This window comes from Armigeres subalbatus, chromosome 2, assembly GCF_024139115.2.
Source record: "Armigeres subalbatus isolate Guangzhou_Male chromosome 2, GZ_Asu_2, whole genome shotgun sequence".
Lineage (NCBI taxonomy): Eukaryota > Metazoa > Arthropoda > Insecta > Diptera > Culicidae > Armigeres > Armigeres subalbatus.
The window spans coordinates 346,857,740-346,881,171 of NC_085140.1; the positions used below are offsets into that span (position 1 = coordinate 346,857,740).

Genomic DNA, 23,432 nt, shown 5'->3' on the forward strand with positions numbered 1-23,432 from the left:
TCCATATTCACATTAATTTAAGAATTGAAAATCGAATGATTTAAATTTTGAGGAAAATAAGGCCGTTGCGATTATTTTTATAAAATTAAGTTATTCTGGTCTTCGAAAAGTCGAGGAGGGGGGAAAAATATTAAAACGAAAACATTAAAAACTCCTGGATTTGTTGAAGAATGTTTTGAAAATCCTCAAAATATCCGATTTTTTTGGCCCTTGAAATTATTTGAACTTATCCGGAGAACTGTATTTATCGGCCTAATTGACGGATTAGAAAAAATAAAAAAAGTAATTAAAGAATTGATTTTTTTCAATTCCACTTAAAAATAGAAAAAATATTGAATTTGGAGGAAATGAAGAACCTATGAATCGATGAGATAAAATTAGGATTCAAAATTATGATTAAATTATATTCAAAATAATAAATTATAATTAAAAATAGCTTAAAATAGAAAGTAAGAAATTTAAAACTGACAAATAAAGAGTTTGATGAATTCAACGAAATCGATGAATTGACTAACTGAACCAAAAAATTGGAAATGATATCAAGGAAGGGAACTAAAGGAACTAAAGGAACTAAAAATCAATCAAAAATTGAGAAGTGGTTGAAAATTTATGACATTAGAATATTGGGAATTGAAATTGAGAATTAGAAATTAGAAAATAAATAAAGAAAGAAAAATGGGAAACCAAGAAGTGAAAATTCAAACTAAGAAACGAATATTGATGGAACTAAATATTTAGGATTTGAAAGCCTTGCAGGTAAGAACTGAGGATTTATTAATGAAAGTAGAGAAATTTTGAACCAAGAATTGAAAAATGAACAAAAATAAATAAATAAAGCGAAAAAATCCAGGAAATAAAATTTAAAATAGAGGTAATAAGAATTGAACAGTCAGTCAAGAAGGGAGATAAAACTGAATAAATAAATTCATATTTTAAATATTTAAGAATTTTAGATTGGAAATATAGAATGCAAAAAGCAATTTGAAATAAAAAAGAAATTTAGAATTGAAAATAAAAAATTGAGGAAATAGTAACGACAATCCATAAGGTATTCGAAGCAAAAACTGAGAGTTGATGATTGGAATTAAAATAATTTATCGAAAGAGACATACTGCCGAAAGAGGAATACAAACGAAAGTGACACTAGTGGGAAGTAAGACGTCTCACTTCTCATTTCACATTTTCCACTGTGAATAATGAGAGATAAGAAATGAGAAGAGAATTGGGACGACTTACTTCTAATTTCTATAATTTTCTTCTATTTTTAATGAAAACAAAAAGTGAGAAATGTGAGAGAAGTACGATGTGAAGAGAGATGCGAACATCTCATAAGTTCTAAATGAGATGTGAGATGTGAACGTCACACTTCCCTGCTTTCTTCTCTTCACATTACACTTCTTATTTCCTTCTCACTTAGCACTTTTCATTCTTCAGAAGAAATACGCAGTGAAAATAAAGAGTAAGATGCAAGAAATAAGAAGGAGTAGTGAGACGATCCAATTATTTACTTTTCTCACTTGTGACTTTCACTGTCAGTAAAAAATGTAATGGGAGAAAGAGGAGAAACAATTGAGAAGGAGAAATGACGTAAGATATCACAATCCACGTATTATGAGAGAGTGAGATGCTCTTCTCTTACTTGCACTTTTATATTTCACAGAAAGAAATCGATGAAAATAAGGAGTGAGAAGAATGATTTACGAAGTAAGACGTCCTACTTTTGCTTCATTTTATTTGTAGCTTATCACTGTTAGAAGTTAAAATTCAAGTGAGAAATGAGAAGTAACACGAGAAATAAGAAGAGAGATATCTCATCTATACCATCTCATAAAAAGTGAGAAGTGAAACGTCTCACTTCTCACTCCTATTTCACTTCTCACTCTACTTCTTGCTTTTCACGGTGAGAAGTAGGAAGTGGGAAATGAAGAGTAAGATTTGAGAAGTAAGAAGTGAGATGTTTCACTTACTTCTTAATTTGTCATTTGTGACTTGATTTTAATAAAGAATTAAAAAACAAAAATTTTGTTACTTCTCACTGTCAGAAGTAAAATTTAGAAGTGAGAAATGTGAATATCTCACCTATCCTTTTATGAGAAGTGAAACGTTTCACTTTCACTGGAGAAGAAGAAGTAAGAAATAAAGAGTGAGAATTGGAAAGTAAGAAGTGAGATACTTTCATTTCACTTTTCACTTCACTTCACACTATTAGAAATGAAAAGAAAAGCAAAAACGAGAAGTAACAAGAGAGAAATGAGATATGATAAGTGAGATCCAACCTCTCGCTTCTCATAAGAAATAAAGTGGAAAAGTCACTTCACTGAGCGCTTCTCATCTTTCACGGTAAGAAGAAAGATATAAAAATGAAGAATGAAAAGTGGAAGTGACTTTTATTTTTTATTCTCACTTCTAATTTCTAACTTTTCTCACTTCTCAATTATCATTAATCACTTTTACACTTTTTACATTGACTTTTGTTCGCGAACAATATTTTCGGCCAAAGGCCCTTTCTGCAAACCACCATTTCGACCAAAAGATATTTCCGGTCAAAATCCTTTTTCCACCATATGACTTTCGATCAGATGTTTTTGCCTAGTGGCCTTCCATGTCTTTCGACCAAACAGCCCTGGCAAAAAAAGGAATTTTCAAAAATAAAAAACAAAATTGTGAATCAGAAAAACAAAATGATTTAAAATAGAAGACAAGATCAATAAAAGGCAAAATGAAAATTGAAAACTGAAATGATGAATTAAGGAATTAAGAAAGAGAAATGGAAAATCAACCATATAAATATTGAAAATAAAAAATTAAGGAAAGCAATTTGATAGATTGAAAATAAAGATATTGGACATTACGGCATTTATATTAAAAACTTGAAAATTGAATAAAAGAAAATTGAGAAACAGTTAAGGAATTGGAAGAAAGGAACTGAATGTTGCAGAGTTGCAAATAGAAATTAATGTACTGATATTCAGATTTCAGGAATAGAAAATAACCAGACAATTATTCGTGGAATCTAAAGCTGTATAATTGGAAATAAAGCAAATGAAAATTTGAGATTGGAAATGGTGAATTTGAAATAAGGTACCAAATATTGAATGCGAATAAAACTTAAGGAAGTTAAAGAAATTAAATTTTAGAAGTAGAAAAAAATAGAAAATGAAAAATAATATTTGAAAAAATTAAATCCAAAGAGTTGAGTAATTTAAAATTGAAAATTAAAATTTAGGGTTTGAAAATCAAAAATTAGTAACAGAGGAAATAAGAATTTATGAGTTAAGAAGTGATTAAAAGCTGGTCGGATTGAAATTTATGCTTTGAGAATTGAGAAATAATTAATTGATATTTCAAAATGGTATTTTTTTAAATTCGATAAATTTAGGAAATGAGGAATCAAAATAGAACAAAAGTAAAATAAATTCTTGAAAATAGGAAATGAAAATTTAGGTAATGAGATTTAATAATTAAAAATCGAAATGAAGGATTGTGAAAACTGAGAGAAGATATAACAGTTGAAAATCAAAAGATGATTGGAATAGAGTAAATAATTTGATTTGTAATTAGAATTGAAAATTCTTGAATTAAAATCTGGGAATTGAGGAACCAAAATTTCAGGAAAAGAGAATTGAGGAAATGCAAATTAAAAAACAGAATTTGTAAATTGCAGTTTCCGCAATGGAAGGCACTTTCATAGGTTGAAAAGGTTCTAAAATACATTCAATTTAAATGGAAATGAAAATAACATCTTCTTTGTCGGTTGGCTGAGGAGTTTGCTGATTCATTTTTTGGCTTCAATTACTTGCTTTGTTCCTTTTATTATACACTTGGGATGCTCATTTTTGGATTAGTTTTGATGTGTTGACAGGTTTTCCTTATCGGTGGGAGTTCGTTTGAATATCCAATACAGGTGAATGATTTCCATGTCTAAGAAAAACTTCATCAAAATTTGAGTTATTACCTTCTTCATCACCTTGTATTGGTTATTCAAAGTTTAGAAGTCTTTTTTTCTGAATCCTTTTGAACAACACTCACACCGAAACCTGTTGTACCCTTGAGGGTTTATAGCGCATAAAAATATATTGCTACACGAAATTCCTTTTCATTAACTTCCACTTTCTTATCTATCTCTATACATGAAAAGCAGCGAAAGGAAAAAACATCAAATAAAATCAATTTAATAACATTAATAACTGTGACTAGTGGACGAAACAAAATTGTAATCGCAAAAGTTCGCGTCTTCGGTGCCATCTCGATTTCACTTTCGCGCGGGAGAACTTTATCCATTTTTTCACGGATAATAGCCACCTATCGGTGTCGTCGTTGTTTTCGATTCGTTTCGGAGTCCCAACGCACGCCGCCGCGCTCAGATGTAGATGAAATTGCCCACGCCCTTCACGGGGTCGGTGTTGACGGCTTCCTTCACGACGGTGCTCCTCGTCACGTTGCCCGTTATGCTGGCACTGCTCGTCCGGTTGTCGATCCTTTCGATGTCGACCAGTTTTTTGTCGATTCCGAGCGAGGAAAACGAGTTGCACACGGTCCGGATTTCTCGGATGTTGTAAACCGGGTTGTAGGAAGGTGCCGATGGAGCCATTAGAAGGGAGGAAGGTAGAAGCGATGCTTTGGAGGGGCGAGGTGGTGCTTGTAGGCATCGGTCCGCGTTGCGAGCTTTAACCGCAGGACCGTCCACCGTGTCCAGCGGTCTTTCTCGTTGGCACTGTTCACAGTCCGACTGATCGACGTTTGATTTGCACTGCAGGCAACATCTCCGGTCGTCGTTGTTGTTGTCGTCTTCGCTGGATCGGCTGCTAGAGCTGCTCGAACTGCTTGAACTCGAGCATGACGACGAAGAGGATGAGGATGAGGACGACGAGGAGGAAGATAGACATGATTCCCGCAGGGCCATGCTCTTGGGTTCGTTGAGGCTGTTTAGCGAGGAAACGCCATCGACGATGTCCGAAATGAGCGTATTGGTCGGTGTGGTTACGGCACTGAGCGGGAAGGTCGACGAGTGCAGCGAGAGTCGGTGGTGCGTTAACGAGCCGGGACCGATGATGAAGTGTTTCACTTCGGAGATGGGTGCCAACATTTGGCGCCGTCGGGGGTAGTTTGGATTTCGGCGCACCAGAAAGTGCATGATTTCGTTGCGCTGTTGCCGCTGGAGTTGCGTTTTTAGGGGCAGGTCGTCCGGGTGGAGTTTCCGTTGGTATTCCTGGCCGGGGCAGACTTCGTACAGGCTGAACTGTTCGACCGGTTCGATGGAGTTGTAGCAGGAGAGGAGCAGGGCGAGCAGCTCGTCCGAGGTGGTTTCCTCGGAGATGAGAAGCGATTTGTACTGGGAGTTGGGCTGCAGGGCCGATGTGTGCACCCGGATGAGACCGCCAGGTTTTTGCTGGAGGCAAAATCTGGAAAATGGAGAAGATTGGAAAAAATAAAGATCGGAATGGGCTTATGGGTTGTTGTAACGGATTGCATACTAGAAATAAAACGTCGTTTTCTTGTCATGAATTGCGTGAACAATTAAAGGTATCGAAATTATAGAATTTAAATTGCAATTGGCTCTGTGTGGAATAACCAAATGATAATCGGTTGTCAGACTACGGTGGGCTGCAGACGTTGTTCGTATGCAGGAAGAGCTTCAAGTGAAGATAATATTCAGTAGATAACCCGGAAAAAGCCGAGTACACGACTGCGTTTTGCATTTAAAGAGTATTTGAAAGCGCTAAGCCTTCAGAGCTTAGGATCGAGTACAGTGGAGGAGGATACTTCATTCTGCGAAGGCATATCGAGGAGGCAGCTAAATAAAATTTCCATTTAAGATTAGAAATTTTCCATAAACAATTAGGAAATTGCCAATAAAAAAATCAGGGTATGAGCAATAAATAATTATAAAATTTCCACAAATAAAACAAAATTTCCATAAACTATTAAGAATTTTCCACAAAACAAAAATAAATAAGCACTTTTAAAAGCAAAAATAGCAATTATAAAAGAAGAATTTTCCATAAAAGAAATCAAAATGTTCCATTGAAAAAATACAAAATTTCCATAAATAAATCAATATTAGCAATGAACAATTACAAAACTTTCCACAAAATAAATATATTTTTTCCATAAAAAATAAAAATTTTCCATAAAATAATCAATAAAGAGCAATAAATAAATAAGAAAATTTCCATAAAAAAATACAAGAAAGCAATAAAGCTGATGAAATTTTACATGAATATTAAACGCTTTTAAAGAAGGGGTCATCTATGGAAAAAAAGTACAGTTTGATTGCTTTTTTATATTTCTTTATGGAAATTTTCTAATTTTTTTTATTGCTTTTTATTGATCATTTCGTGGAAAATTTTTATTTTGTTATGGAAAAAAATATATTTATTTTGTGGAAAATATTTATTTATGGAAATTTTGTATTTTTTTTTTGTGGAACATTTTGATTTTTTTATGGAAAATTTTTTTATAATTGCAATTTTTTGCTTTTAAAAGTGCTTATTTATTTTTGTTTTGTGGAAGAAATTTTGTTTTATTTGTGGAAATTTTATATTTATTTATTGCTCATACCCTGATTTCTTTATTGGCAATTTTCTATTTTCTTATGGGAATTTTCTAATTGTTTAAGGGGAGTATTTATTTTAGTCTATCGAGGAACTGTAGCCTATCAAGTAATGAAATTTGAGATATTTAAAATATGGAAATAAAAAATAAACTAAACCAACTAAGAGATTGTAAATTGAAGAGTTGAAAAATGAGCAGATGAAAGTTGATAAAAATTAAATTGATGAACTAGAAATACAGACATTTAAAACTGAAGAATGAACAATCAACAAGTATTTGAAAATCATACAATTCAAAATGTTAACTAAATAAATGAAATGAATGAAATGAACAATTCAAAATTAATGATTTATTAAAATGCTACAAAGTACAAAGAATTGAGAATAGAGACATAAGGAATTTTAATATTGGGACAAAAAAAATTGCACAACTTTCTTTAAAAATATGAAATAATAACATTGAAAATTATGGCATCTAAACATTGATGAACTGAAATTAAAAAACTGGGAACACCAAGTGTGAAATTTTAATTAAAGGAATTCTGAAAAAATGCAACTGAAACCAGAGGGATTGGAAATAGAGGATTCCAAACTTTATTGCAGATGGATAAAAAATTAAGAAACTAGAAAGTCAACAGCTTAAATGATGAAATGATAAATTGAAAACAAAGATGTACATAAATAAGAGTTCAGGAAGTACAAATCGAAAAACCAAGAAATTATTTGTTTTGTCATCATGGAAATATTGATTCGAGAAGAGAAATGAAAAAAAAATACAATAATTGGTCAACTGATATCTAAGAAAAATGAGGACTAGAAATTGAAAACCAACCACATCAAAAATCGATGAATATGGGATAAAAAAAATCGAATATTAACAAAAAGTGAGTGGAGGAATTAAACTGACATCCATCCATATTCACATTAATTTAAGAATTGAAAATCGAATGATTTAAATTTTGAGGAAAAATAAGGCCGTTGCGATTATTTTTATAAAAATTATGTTATTCTGGTCTTCGAAAAGTCGAGGAGGGGTAATGAAAAATAAATATTAAAACGAAAAACATTAAAGAACTCCTGGGATTTGTTGAAAAATGTTTTGAAAATCCTCAAAAATACCCGATTTTTTTCTGCCCCTCGAAATGTTATTTTGTGAAACTTATACGAAGGGGAGGAGACATAACTGTTTTAAAATATTTGTATCGGCCTAATTGACGGATTAGAAAAAGTAATAAAAAAAAGTAATTAAAGAATTGATTTTTTTTTCAATTCCACTTAAAAAAATAGAAAATAAAAATATTGAATTTGGAGGAAATGAAGAACCTATGAATCGATGAGATAAAAATTAGGGATTCAAAATTATGATTAAATTATATTCAAAATAATAAATTATAATTAAAAATAGCTTAAAATAGAAAGTAAGAAATTTAAAACTGACAAATAAAGAGTTTGATGAATTGCTGAACCGAAATCGATGAATTGACACTAACTGAACCAAAAAAAATTGGAAATGATATCAAGGAAGGGAACTAAAGGAACTAAAGGGAACTAAAAATCAATCAAAAATTGAGAAGTGGTTGAAAATTTATGACATTAGAATATTGGGAATTGAAATTGAGAATTAGAAATTAGAAAAATAAATAAAGAAAGAAAAATGGGAAACCAAGAAGTGAAAAACTTCAAACTAAGAAACGAATATTGATGGAACTAAATATTTAGGATTTGAAAGCCTTGCAGGTAAGAACTGAGTGATTTATTAATGAAAGTAGAGAAATTTTGAACCCAAGAATTGAAAAATGAACAAAAAATAAATAAATAAAGCGAAAAAAATCCAGGAAATAAAATTTAAAATAGAGGTAATAAGAATTGAACAGTCAGTCAAGAAGGGAGATAAAACTGAATAAATAAATTCATATTTTAAATATTTAAGAATTTTAGATTGGAAATATAGGAATGCAAAAAAGCAATTTGGGTAAATAAAAATAAGAAATTTAGAATTGAAAATAAAAAAAATTGAGGAAATAGTAACTGACAATCCATAAGGTATTCGAAGCTAAAAACTGAGAGTTGATGATTGGAATTAAAATAATTTATCAGAAAGAGACATACTGCCGAAAGATAAATACGAACGAAAGTGATACTAGTGGGAAATAAGACGTCTCACTTCTCATTTCACATTTTCCACTGTGAATAATGAGAGATAAGAAATGAGAAGTGAGAATTGGGACGTCTTACTTCTAATTTCTTATAATTTTCTTCTTATTTTTAATGAAAAACAAAAAGTGAGAAATGTGAAGCAGAGAAGTACGATGTGAAGAGAGATGCGAACATCTCATAAGTTCTAAATGAGATGTGAGATGTGGAACGTCACACTTCCCGCTTTTCACTCTTCACATTACACTTCTTATTTTCCCTTTCTCACTTAGCACTTTTCATTCTTCACAGAAGAAATACGCAGTGAAAAATAAAGAGTAAGATGCAAGAAATAAGAAGTGAGTAGTGAGACGATCCAATTATTTCTACTTTTTCTCACTTGTTACTTATCACTGTCAGAAGTAAAAAAATGTGATGGGAGAAAAGAGGGGAAACAATTGAGAAGTGAGAAATGTGAAGTAAGATATCTCACAATTCACGTATTATGAGCAGTGAAATGTGAGATGCTTAACTTCTCACTTCGCACTTTTTATATTTCACAGGGAGAAATCAGAAGTGAAAAATAAGGAGTGAGAAGAATGATTTACGAAGTAAGACGTCCTACTTTTTGCTTCTCATTTTTTACTTGTAGCTTATCACTGTTAGAAGTTAAAATTCAAGTGAGAAATGAGAAGTAACACGTGAGAAATAAGAAGAGAGATATCTCATCTATACCATCTCATAAAAAGTGAAAAGTGAAACGTCTCACTTCTCACTCCTAATTTCTCACTTCTCACTTCATACTTCTTGCTTTTCACGGTGAGAAGTAGGAAGTGGGAAATGAAGAGTAAGATTTGAGAAGTAAGAAGTGAGATGTTTCACTTCTTACTTCTAATTTGTCATTTGTGACTTCTGATTTTAATAAAGAATTAAAAAAAACAAAAAAAATTTTGTTACTTCTCACTGTCAGAAGTAAAAATTTAGAAGTGAGAAATGTGGAATATCTCACCTATCCCTTTTTATGAGAAGTGAAACGTTTCACTTTTCACGGTGAGAAGAAAGAAGTAAGAAATAAAGAGTGAGAATTGGAAAGTAAGAAGTGAGATAATTCTTTCATTTCTCACTTTTCACTTCTCACTTCACACTATTAGAAATGAAAAAAGAAAAGCAAAAAACGAGAAATAACAAGTGAGAAATGAGATATGATAAGTGAGATCCAACCTCTCGCTTCTCATAAGAAATAAAAAGTGGAAAAAGTCACTTCTCACTGAGCGCTTCTCATCTTTCACGGTAAGAAGAAAGATATAAAAAATGAAGAATGAAAAGTGGTAAGTGACTTTTTATTTTTTTATTTCTCACTTCTAATTTCTAACTTTTTCTCACTTCTCAATTATCATTAATCACTTTTTACACTTTTTACATTGACTTTTGTTCGCGAAACAAAAATTTCGGCCAAAGGCCCTTTCTGCCAAATCACCATTTAGACCAAAAGACATTTCCGGTCAAATATCCTTTTTCCACCAAATGACTTTCAACCAGATAGGTTTCGGCCTAATGGTTTGTTCGGCCAAGTGCCACATTCGCCCTAACAACTTTTGGATTCGTGGCCTTCATGTCTTTCGGATGTCTTTCGACCAGACAGCCTTGCCCAAAAAAAAAATTTCAGAAATAAAAAACAAAAATTGCTGTATCAGAAACAAAATATTAAAAAATTATAAAAGATGAAACCAATAAAAAAGACAAATTGCAAATTAAATAACTGAAAATGATGAATTAAGGAATTGAGAAATGAGAAACGGAAATCCAACCGTATCAAAAATCGACAAACAAAAATTAAGGGAAATCAATTTGGTGGATTGAAAATAAAGTTATTGGGCATCACGACATTTATAATTTATTATTTGAATTTATTACTTGAAAATTAAATAAAAGACAATTGAGAAACAGTTAAGGAATTGGAAGAAAGGAACTGAATGTTGCAGAGTTGCAAATAGAAATTAATGTACTGATATTCAGATTTCAGGAATAGAAAACTAACCAGATAATTATTCGTGGAATTCAAAGCTGTAGAATTGGAAATAAAGCAAATGAAAATTTGGAGATTGGAAATGGTTGAATTTGGAATAAGGTACTAAAATATTGAATGTGAATAAAACTTGCGAAGTAACAGAAATGAAATTTTTGGAAAAGTAAAAAAAGTAAGAAAAAAAAGTGCGGTAAGACGCGCGGCTACAAAGCAAGACCATGCTGAGGGTAGCTGGGTTCGATTCCCGGTGCCGGTCTAGCTAATTTTCGGATTGGAATTGTATCGACTTCCCTGGGCATAAAAGTATCATCGTGCTAGCCTCATGATATACGAATGCAAAAATGGTAATTGGCTTAGAAACCTCGCAGTTAATAACTGTGGAAGGGCTGAATGAACACTAAACTGCGAGGCGGCCCTGTCCCAGTGTGGGGATGTCATGCCAATAAGAAGAAGAAGAAGAAGAAAAAAAAAATTAGAAAATGAAAAATAATATTTGAGAAAAATCCAAAGAGTTGAGTAATTTAAAATTAAGAAAATTAAAATTTAGGGTTTAAAAATAAAAAAAATAGTAACAGAGGAAATAAGAATTTATGAGTTAAGAAGTGATTAAAAGCTGGTCGGATTAAAATTTATACTTTGAAAATTGAGAAATAATTAATTGATATTTCAAAAATGGTATTTTTTTTAATTCGATAAGTTTAGGAATTGAGGAACACAAAATAGAACAAAAGGAAAATAAATTCTTGAAAATAGGGAAATGAAAATTTAGGTAATGAGATTTAATGATTAAAAATTCGAAATTAAGGATTGTAAAAATGGAGAATATAAGATTTAACAATTGTAAATTAAAATTTGATTGGAATAGAGAAAATATTTTGAACTTTTATGAAGTGAAGAATTGAAAACCATTGAATTAAAAAAACTTGGGAATTGAGGAACTGAGATTTCAGGAATAGAAAATTGGGGAAATGTAAATTAAGTAAAACAAAATTTGCAAAATGAAATTTTTACAATGAAAGGCACTTTCATAGGTTGAAAAAGCTTTAAAATATATTCAATTTAAAATGGAACAAGCTCACCATATCTACCTTTCAATATGATAGTAAGCATTTGATATGCTTATCCTGCATAATTCTTATTTTGTCGTTGCCCACAAATCATTTCAAATTTAGTTTCAGATTCTTTTATCTAATTCTTCGAATTAGACACGAATAAATGTGAAACTAAAGAATCGATAATTGATAAATTTCAAAATAAAAGTTTATAGAAATGTAGAAAACTTAAATTTGATTTGGAATGTAAAAAATTTAAATTTAAAATTGAACAAAATGAGGGACTGGGAATTGAGGATTGGAAAATAAGAGGAAATGAAAATACAAAGAAGTTGAGTTTGGAAATTAGAATTTGCACATCCGTATCTTTAAAGATTATAAAATGTATTCGAAATAAAATGGAACGAGCTCACCATGTCTACTTTTCAATATTATAGCAAGCATTCGAATGGCCTATTATTATGTCAGTATTTTTCTTATTAAAGCTTTGGCCACGAATCATTTGAAATTTTATTTTCATCCTTCAATGATTCTGACTTATATTTCCAAAAATAAATTTTCCACCAATCTTTAAAAGGCAGAACACGGGTCGCAGCAAAGTGCGCCACTTCACGACCAGAAAAACGACTCCAAGCAATTCCACGGAAAAATAAGAGAACAACTCTCACCTGGAGTCGCCCTTCGGGTGGCAAGCCTGCAGCAGGGCCGGCCTCGCTTCATCATCCAGCTCCAGCAGTGATTTAACGCCGGGCCTCCGTACGGTCACCTCCATCGTCAGGTAGAACAGCCGTGGATCACGATGTCGCATTTTGCATCTGGGGAAGAAAAGAGCGGAACGGATGCGTCATTTTTTTTCCTTCTATTTCGGGAACATGGTGTAATGGGAGGTGTAGGTTGGTGGAACGGATTCAAGTAGATTCCAGATTACGATTAAATTACGTCGTTGTGAGGCTTACCGTCGGAGCAGCTGCTGAACGACGCTTTTGCTGGTGGCGTCGTACGAAATGCCGAGCGTTTTGTACTCGATGTCCTGGCGGAGGCACGCTGTGTAGATTTTGATGGTGGTCTGAAAGCAGAGGTGGAGAGACGGAAAGTAGGAGATTAATTTTCAAGTTATTACAGTTTCTGGTTGCTGAGGAGGGGCAAGAAAGAGCAATCAGTTGCACGTTCGCTAGGATGGGGTCTAATCCACAAGGAGTTTTAATTTAGATGCCCTCATGGAAACTTGCACCTGCTGCTAGTGACTGACCGGTTGTTTTATTGCTCTAGGAATTTGGACGAACGAGGGCTTATCTCCTAAACGATGGGGCTTGTGGCTAGAATATTAAGAGCTATTTGCGTAAAACTTGCACGGATTTATTAATTTATAGCCGTCACACGTGTTTGACTCAAGGTAATGAAAATTAATATTCAAAAGTATCAGTTGGAATGATTTTGTCTTCCAATCTTCGAAATTAAAAACTCTTTCCAATCTTTTAACTCAAGCAGAAAAGCAAGCACCTCACTGGCTGTGAACCATCTGGCTGGCTGATGAATGTGTCTCATCTACCCGGATCATACTTCAGCCATCCTGTCGACGGTCTCGACGAAAATAACGGCAGCGTACTTCCTCCCCCGTTCGGCGACTGCAAGCGGATCTTCTCGGAGAACATCTGCCCCGCATCGGCTTACAATTTTTCCGCATTGCGAAAAGTGTTGCATGATGGAGTCTCCTTTGGATTTTTTCCACCCTCTGCTCCGTGTATAAACAAACACAACATCGTTCAAGGTACCATCCGACCGGATTCGAAACCCAAAGCCGAGAATCCAAACGCATTTCATAGACCCAGACAACGCTCGAGTCGGTCAGTTTTCTTTCTCGTGATGAAACGGACGAGTAATGAAGAAAAATAAATCAACACCACTTCCCGGAATTGGTCGCCGGCCATATCCATCCGGAGTCCTTTTTTTTCCCTATTTCGCGAATGAAGGAAGTGAAATGCGACTTCTTGGAATTGACACTCTGTTTACTCACCGTAAACCAGGATACCCATCTTCACATCTCGGAAACGCACCGCCACCCGCCAGTAGCATTGTGTAATGTTGATTCAGGACTGCGTTACATTCCATCCTCCGGGTTAGAGACCCTCTCCTTCCCGTTCGTTACGCTTTTGTGTGCGTCGCAAAAATCATTCGATTGAATTCCCATATTGTATTGCGCAATTGATTGCGGTCCACCATCGACACGCACGACCGCTGATTGGGTCAGAGGCGCGGCGAAATCGGATCACACCCGGCCGGACGGACACTCTGCGCCGAGCATTTGGCAGCGTTACGTTGCGTTGTCGTCCGCAGCTTCAGCCAAGTGGAAAGCGAAGCTGCATTTGCGGTTTATGCGCGCTTTGCGAGTTCTCCGCAGACGGGCAGGCAGACCGACCGACCGACACGCGGTTTCCGAGCATTGTTCTATGCCGCACCGGTCGGTCGTCGGTCGCGGCAGCTGTGAGTTGTCCAGTTCTGTGGCCAGTTGGCGCGGGCGGTGTGGTTCTTTGTGCGTCCGCTGCTGTGCGGTTGCGAGAAGTGGCGAGGCGCGACGGTATGCAAATGCTGTTCTCCTTTGGTGGATTCGGAGCGGGTTTTGAAAGTATAGAATATCCAAAATGCTGTTTTCCAGGCGGCATGTTCATAAGGTTGGTGGCGGTGGCGATTCGTGTTGGGATCGGATGGTGCAAGTGTTGAGTTTTTGGTTTGCCGCCCGCGCCGTGCCTTGGCAGCAGCGCAGTTTGACTCAGCTCTCTGGAAGCAACCAACCGGAAGGATTGAGTTTCACTGCCGGCTTGGTCGTTTGTTTGAGGGTCTCGTGGTTGTTGCTTCACAGTAGGTCGGCTTTGTCGCGGCGGCGGCGTGAGCTACGAGCAGATGTGCGCAGGGTTTGAGAGGCGGCTTCAAAAGTCTAATTTGAAACTCGTAAAATAAACAACATTCTAATTCAAAATTCAACAATTAAACGGTTCTTCTTTGGAAAGAATCAAAATAATGAACTTTTGCCTGTCAAGTCGAATCGAATTGAAAATTTTTACGAGATCGTTGATTAAAATCATTAAAGAATTTCATGAATAATTAAACAATAATAATTGTCATTGCGAATCATGTCATGAAAATAAAATTTACCAAATGAAAGTTTTTGAATTTAAATCTGATGAAGTCTTTTTAATAGTTTTAAATATTTAAATGTTTCACATTTCATCAGAAGCTAAAGAAATGTCTAGTTCTGAACCTTTTGTGCATTGTCATGGTTATTAGGATTTGGATTTTTGAAAATAACTGTGCTTTAACCTCCCTATTCCGGGTTCAACGTTCTGTGCAGCTTAGCTGAACGCGATTTCCATTCATCAATTGATAATCATAATATTTTCGAAAGCAGACCCTCCACTCCATAACTATTTTCATCTAGCAGCTCAATCGGAAAATCACTTCCACTAAGAACGCACCAAGCCGTGAAGCCTCTGCAGAATACGCTATTCTGCTTTTCCCCTTCTAATGCACTCGCTTCATTGTAGGTACGATGCAGTGTAGGTAGGTATGTAGTTCCACCTCTTCCCGACATCCGGCCACATGTTCGCCATTGCCGCCGAACCTCGTGAAGCACGTGTTCCTGCGGAGATGGATAGAACTCATCAACACAATCGTCATAATCATTTTCAGCGGGGGCAAACACACTCGCGCGCAGATCCAAATATGGTAGCATTCATTCACTTCTTAGCTACTGGAGAGCTCCGGCAGATGTAGTGCGGCACGAACCTAGAATAGCGTTTTAATTTCTGAAACCCCGGCTCATATTTCCGCCGCCACCCACCAACAGTATCGCCGCTTGTGAATGCACTTTTGTGATGCATCTGGGAACAGATGTAGCTTGAATGGTTCCATTTTGGTTTGAATATCGTACAAAAATCTTTTCGAAACTTTCAAATTGATTTAGTTGACTATGGATTTTGAAAATGAAGGTGTAATTTTTTAGAAATAAAAATCAAAACACCAAAAAACCACTGTAGTGTGACCCCCCTTTTAATGGTCCCTCTGGAACGCACATTCCGTGTTCATACTGCACGTGGCACTGCTGCTCACCAACCAACCTCACCAACACCGGAAGGACGATTCATTTTCATTACTTCCTCTTGTGTTTCCAGAGAAATTTTACGACCCGAGAAGAAGGATTGAAGCAACTTAACATACTGATGGGGACCGGACCCATTCTGATGTAGTGTTTGTTTTAAAATCTGATTATGACGAGACCCCTCGCATCCACACCGTTCGTTCCTTCACCATGGCACAAAAATGAAGATTTTAAAGAAGGGAAACTATGCACGTGGCCCGACTGGATCGGATTTAATGCCGGTCGAGTGGCGATGGTGCTGCGAAGCCGTTGTCAGTGCCCGTTTCGCGTGCCATTCAAATTGTCATTGCGATGTTTTTCGGTGGATGGTTTTGGTTGGCGACCGAATAATGGATGCAAACAGAGCCATTACCAAGCTGTATCTAAACCGAGGGGTGTGGGACCTCTAGCGTGCGCGCGCGCGTGTGCTTGGCCATTAAAGCGTGTCCAAATTATTTGGTGGTTGTCCACCGTGAAACAACAATGGCACAGCAGATGGATCCACCGGCACGGAGCGGCAGCGATGATGAAGATGACCTACAGGAGGTTGATTCGATGATGGACAGGCACTCTTTGGTTTGGCCTAGCGCCATACGCCATTAGCGTTTTAACCCGGCCCGGAACAAGGGAACGAACGGCACCAAATTTACAGCTGATGCATATTCATGAGCGGAATGTTGTTTTTCTCGCAAACGTGATTCCACGGCGGATGGCAACACTGGCGGGTACGCGGGTGGACATCGGCTTTGTCCGAACTGCATCTGATTGGTGGTGGATATGGCCGTGGCGCTGTAAGCTCGAAGGGGTACGATCATGATGTCAACTTTTAATTCAATAAACTAATGTCGACAGATGACGGAAGCTGCTGAGCGCCCTGATGGGAATTATAATTAAAACTTGACCCATGGGGTTGTGTTTTGGCGGCAGTGTGGATTAGAGAAGAGTGCTGCTGGGGGTTGGTTTGTTTCTGCGAGACGCACCACATCAGTGTACGATAATATGTTTTGGTTGATCAAATTTTGCTTCATGAACGTCATTCGCTGACTGAATTTTAATGCGATTTGCAATAAGAGGCTAATTATGGGACAAAAAAAACATGTGATATAAATAAATCACACTCGGTTTTTCGGATAATATTTGTGCACAGCTTTAGAAACAACAAAGTTTAAAAGCGATAAATCATTGAGAGATTCGTTAGATTGATGCTTTTGCGACAGCTTAAGACTTATCGAGTACTGGAGGTTATTAATCACGTTGCAAATAGAATTTTCGAATACTTATCGATCTATTATAAAATAAACTTTCATAAAAAAAAAAATTAATCATAGAGCGAGAACTTGTGAAGTACCAAATGTTTTCAGGCGAACAAATACCTTAAGTCCGACGATGTACCGATCAAGTCCCTAATACTTGAGAAAAAGGGATTACGACTTGAGAAACAATTCTGAAAGACTTGAATATCAAGTTCCGAAGCCTCAGGATCAAGTCCTGGAGACTTGAGGATCAAGTCCTGGAGACTTGAGGATCAAGTCCTGAAGACTTGAGGATCAAGTCCTGAAGACTTGAGGATCAAGTCCTGAAGACTTGAGGATCAAGTCCTGAAGACTTGAGGATCAAGTCCTGAAGACTTGAGGATCAAGTCCTGAAGACTTGAGGATCAAGTCCTGAAGACTTGAGGATCAAGTCCTGGAGACTTGAGGATCAAGTCCTGGAGACTTGAGGATCAAGTCCTGGAGACTTGAGGATCAAGTCCTGGAGACTTGAGGATCAAGTCCTGGAGACTTGAGGATCAAGTCCTGGAGACTTGAGGATCAAGTCCTGAAGACTTGAGGATCAAGTCCTGAAGACTTGAGGATCAAGTCCTGAAGACTTGAGGATCAAGTCCTGAAGACTTGAGGATCAAGTCCTGAAGACTTGAGGATCAAGTCCTGAAGACTTGAGGATCAAGTCCTGAAGACTTGAGGATCAAGTCCTGAAGACTTGAGGATCAAGTCCTGAAGACTTGAGGATCAAGTCCTGAAGACTTGAGGATCAAGTCCTGAAGACTTGAGGATCAAGTCCTGAAGACTTGAGGATCAAGTCCTGAAGACTTGAGGATCAAGTCCTGAAGACTTGAGGATCAAGTCCTGAAGACTTGAGGATCAAGTCCTGAAGACTTGAGGATCAAGTCCTGAAGACTTGAGGATCAAGTCCTGAAGACTTGAGGATCAAGTCCTGAAGACTTGAGGATCAAGTCCTGAAGACTTGAGGATCAAGTCCTGAAGACTTGAGGATCAAGTCCTGAAGACTTGAGGATCAAGTCCTGAAGACTTGAGGATCAAGTCCTGAAGACTTGAGGATCAAGTCCTGAAGACTTGAGGATCAAGTCCTGAAGACTTGAGGATCAAGTCCTGAAGACTTGAGGATCAAGTCCTGAAGACTTGAGGATCAAGTCCTGAAGACTTGAGGATCAAGTCCTGAAGACTTGAGGATCAAGTCCTGAAGACTTGAGGATCAAGTCCTGAAGACTTGAGGATCAAGTCCTGAAGACTTGAGGATCAAGTCCTGAAGACTTGAGGATCAAGTCCTGAAGACTTGAGGATCAAGTCCTGAAGACTTGAGGATCAAGTCCTGAAGACTTGAGGATCAAGTCCTGAAGACTTGAGGATCAAGTCCTGAAGACTTGAGGATCAAGTCCTGAAGACTTGAGGATCAAGTCCTGAAGACTTGAGGATCAAGTCCTGAAGACTTGAGGATCAAGTCCTGAAGACTTGAGGATCAAGTCCTGAAGACTTGAGGATCAAGTCCTGAAGACTTGAGGATCAAGTCCTGAAGACTTGAGGATCAAGTCCTGAAGACTTGAGGATCAAGTCCTGAAGACTTGAGGATCAAGTCCTGAAGACTTGAGGATCAAGTCCTGAAGACTTGAGGATCAAGTCCTGAAGACTTGAGGATCAAGTCCTGAAGACTTGAGGATCAAGTCCTGAAGACTTGAGGATCAAGTCCTGAAGACTTGAGGATCAAGTCCTGAAGACTTGAGGATCAAGTCCTGAAGACTTGAGGATCAAGTCCTGAAGACTTGAGGATCAAGTCCTGAAGACTTGAGGATCAAGTCCCAAAGACTTGAGGATCAAGTCCCAAAGACTTGAGGATCAAGTCCCAAAGACTTGAGGATCAAGTCCCAAAGACTTGAGGATCAAGTCCCAAAGACTTGAGGATCAAGTCCCAAAGACTTGAGGATCAAGTCCCAAAGACTTGAGGATCAAGTCCCAAAGACTTGAGGATCAAGTCCCAAATACTTGAGGATCAAGTCCCGAAGACTTAAGAATCACTTCTCAAAGAGTTGAGGATCGATTCCCGAAAATTTGCTTTGTGGATCAATTCCCGAAGGCTTGGGGATCAAGTCCCGAAGACTTGAGGATCAAGTCCCGAAGACTTGAGGATCAAGTCCCAAAGACTTGAGGATCAAGTTCCAAAGACTTGAGGATCAAGTTCCAAAGACTTGAGGATCAAGTGTCGAAGACTTGAAGATTAATTCCCGAAGACTTGAGGATCAAGTCTCGAAAACTTGCCTTGTGGATCAAGGCCCGAAAACTTAAGGACCAAATTCCTAAGACATGGAGATCAAAAGTCAACTCTCGAAGAATGCACAGGTCCCGGAAAATTGAGAGTCAAATGTTAAAACCTCGAGACTTAAGGACTTTGGAATGTAATTCTGAATCTCAACATCGAATGTCTTAAATTTTGAAATGAATCAATTGTAGAGGCTTTTGAATCCAATATTGGAGGTTTTTAGGGTGAATTCGCGAGAAATTGGAAGCAAAGACCTCAAATGAAGTCCTGTAAATGATTGTAATAGTGATTTACAAGAGTTTTTAAAAAAATTAGTATTTTCTATCTTGAAATGTCAAATAGTTCAAAACCAGTATGAATCTCTCGGCTCGTATCCAACAGTAAACACAACTTCCGGGTGGGTCTTTTCTGATACATGGATTTTGGACGAACTCACAGACGCCGAAACTAATCCAAAACCATTTAATTATACACTAATGATGATGAATTTGAATAACCAATTTGTCGCTAAAGCCGACTGCGTACACTAAAACGAAACGCCGTTTCACTTTCGACATGAATGCATTCCTGCTCTGACCCAAACAAAACCGGCAGGTGACAGTTTTGAACATTTGTTCGAGCAGGTAGCCAAATCGCTCCGTCGTCCGGGGTCGTGTATTTTCTGGGGCGAGCTTTCATAGTGGGGCCCAACATCGGTCAACATGAGCACGAGACTATCAGTTAGTAGATAGGAAAGCATATCGACGCAGTAGCGGTTTCCCCAAGGGCAGCCGTTGCCGGCGACGAACGTACGACCTGGGTCGGCTGTAAAAGTGAGACCCATATTTAAGATAATTTCGAGCAAACTCGAGGAATGCGGCTGCCTCTGCACGCACAGACCCGAGCGGGTCGTCGTAAACTAAGCGGGGCCCGGTAATTAGTGGGAAGATGCCGCTTGGGTCGGGCAGATCTCGCAAGTCGCGGCACGCAAAAGGGCTAAATTGAGATTTATGGCAAAAACTTTCCACGGTCTTGCCAGGCTCGATGGTTTCTGTTCGGTGCAGCTCGTCTGTACTGCAGTTGGGAGATTTTCTGGTGGGCGTTGTTTGTTGAATGCAGTTGATTTGTAGGCACTTGGATGAACAAAATTGTGAGTAGCGCAAATGAGGAACTTCCCACGACGAATGCGCCTAATACCGTGGATTATTCAATCACCGCAGCGGAGATGATTCAATCGGAAGAGCTCACTTTCGTTCGCGCATGCAATTAATTACAGCACAAGTTGGAAAAATCTACGCGAAGCTTAGTTTTACTGCTGAGGTAAATTTTTGCAACAAATAACTTAGATTCGCGCCAGGAGGGCACTGCCCTCCATCCGTCTGTCTATTATCAGCATCCAATCTGTTAGCAAAACGCGCGAAGCGCGCAATCTTTACAGTTCACAAGTGATTGCGCATACCTTTGTGCAAAACAGCTCGCCGCTAGACGGTTCAAGACCCTTTCGTATCTGAGCAACCAGGCTTCGCGCTGCATTGAATGGCTGCGATGGAGAAAGCGCGAGAAAATCGCTCGCGATCGCTTTTAATTTATTTCATCAAGTTCGGACCCAGAGTCATTGTTTCAACAGTCAGGCGCCCCTTCGTCGTCCACCCGCACCGAGCGTGCGGGAGAGATGAAAAGCACACCCCACCGCAGAAAACAAACGTGGCGCTGAGCTGATGCTTGTTTGGTCAAACGGCGGCGGCGTCGAGCTATGGTACGAGCATGATACGCACCTATTGGATCCGCAGCACGGCCGGTCGGTGGGGTAGAGGAGATGGAGGCGTGGGAAGCTCGAACAATTTCGCGTGGTGTCTAACCGCGAAGCGACCGCGGTTTTAAAAGCGAAATAAGTTATTGTGCTTGTTGGCAACTTTGCCACGGGGGCTGGTGTTGCAGATGTTGTGCACAAGTGCTTAGAATGATGTTGGGGAACTATGGGAAGCTGTCGCTGTTGGATCGACTGCATACTGGCTAATAGCTCTGGGAAAATTGCGTAGAAGGTTTTTATGTGGCGCTTGATGTGAGCAACGAAGGACGTCTCGCGGTTGGGTGGGGCGGTTCAAAGGCAATTTGGACAGAAATGGACTTGGAAATGGGCCGGAATGCACCGTGTGGCGAAGTTTTATTTCAGGTGTGATGGCATCTTGGCGGTTTGATGGCGATTTTTACAATTTTGCATAAGCCTAAAGATCATCAAAATCACGAACTTAAACAGGATCGTGATTGTGTTGACTCCAATACAGATAGCACACAAAGTTCAAGTCGTTACTCTTCGAGTTGTAGAAAATCAATAACAAGTTCAATAGCAATTCCATTTCCTCTCGATTGGTCATCGCACTGAGTTTCCGTCAAAACAACCAATAATCCATTAATGCAAATATCGTCTCAAGTTCAAGGTTTATTAGCCTTATATCTGCAACGATGACGATTGCCGGGCTAACTCGTTCCAATCGAACCAGTCCGTCAGCCACGATCGTATGTCGAAATTGTCACCGCCGCAACCGCCATCACAGATCTAATCTCACCATATCGAATGGAATTTCCAACAACCGGAAGCAAAACTTTCGATTTCAATTGGCGAAAACGAAAAAAAGCGACACAGTGCACTTCTCCGATCACGGGCCGTGGCGGTTTACCTTCACTGTTGCTTCTGGCATGTAAAACATCCCGCGTAGGGTATCTGGGCCAGCCGACAGCGCAGATCATTGCCCGTCGTTGAATTCCGCAAATTCTTGCTCATTCATAGCGCGGAGGGAGTTAGCAGCAACGCTGGGAAAATCTCCGACGATTCCAGATAAGGCTGCAACAGAGCTCTCAAATGATGAAAAAGTGCTTCATTATGAATGTGAAAAACTTTGATCAATCCACCCATCACATTGGTTTTGCTGCGGTTCTACTGCTAGTGCGAAAAAAAAGTTCGCCATTGAAGTGAGTTCATGGCTTTTTAGTGAAGTTTTACTGTGTCTAAGTACGAAAAAACAACTTGCAATGGGATTTAATTAGCAATATTTCGCAATTATGACGAGTTGCAGAATGCAACACAGCGCCATTTCTGCCCCTTCATCGTCGAGGTATTTCCCATCTTTTAAAAATTGCGCGGAAGCCAAAGACGCTCTCTCCTGCTGAGCAAAAGACCACCAGCGCCACACGGCTTATTGGGTCTGCTAATTGCCCATCAACTTGTGCCCGCGTGGATGCATATTGCGAATAATACGTTTTGGGAAACCTCATGTGTGCTGAACTTAGCAACTAAATGGCATTGTGTCTGCTGATTTTTTGTTTCACAACTCCCCTTGGTTCGAACGACCAACCGACCGAGAGCCAGCTTTGTGGCGAACGCCAAGAAGCTGCATCACCTAATTGAATTTCGCTACTGCTGGGTGGGTCTGATTGTTAGTCAAGCACGGAGGGAAATACTCGATTGTCAACGGGTGACGACGACGACGACTACGTACTACAACGGACGACAATGGATAATTAAGAGTTTAGCGCTCCGGATTGCTTATTCTAGAAGATGGGCAGCAGCGCTCTTAGCTGGCTCCATCATCCAGTTTGCCACACAGTTCCTGGTAATGACAATAATTAAAGCCTCATTAAAATCAAGGGTTCCCGAAAGCACCCTTCATAATCAAGCGCTCTATTATTGCTACACAGTTGCTCACAGCGAACTCACCATCCATTGGAGTGTGCGGAAATGGAATTTCAGACACTGATGATGTCTATTGATGGACGAATTTAGACACGATTGTAGTGGCATTACTTTGGTTCGCGAAATTATCGCCAACTAACAAAACAAATGAGTTTGAGATTTTCTTTGTGTTTTAATTTCATTGAGTGTTTGACTTATTTAGAGACAATCCTTCATTTTTTAGACCAAGCAATGAGGAAGGAGATAATGACAAGCTTGTCAATATGTAGTTAGCGTGAAATGGTATGAAATAACATTGAAAGTGTTAAATGAG

At 38.1% G+C, this 23,432-nt stretch overlaps 1 protein-coding gene across 1 annotated transcript in view; it reads right to left on the reverse strand.

The window, feature by feature from the left end:
- Positions 1–3,733: 3,733 nt before the first annotated feature.
- LOC134212899 (uncharacterized) overlaps positions 3,734–23,432 on the reverse strand; it is a 70,470-nt gene continuing 50,771 nt past the window's right edge. The window contains exons 3-5 of the mRNA XM_062691204.1: positions 12,722–12,831; positions 12,434–12,580; positions 3,734–5,402 (exon numbers count right to left, since the gene is read on the reverse strand). Of these exons, the coding sequence (XP_062547188.1) occupies positions 4,361–5,402; positions 12,434–12,580; positions 12,722–12,831 (1,299 nt within the window). The 3' untranslated portion in view covers positions 3,734–4,360. The remainder of the gene's footprint in view (positions 5,403–12,433; positions 12,581–12,721; positions 12,832–23,432) is intronic.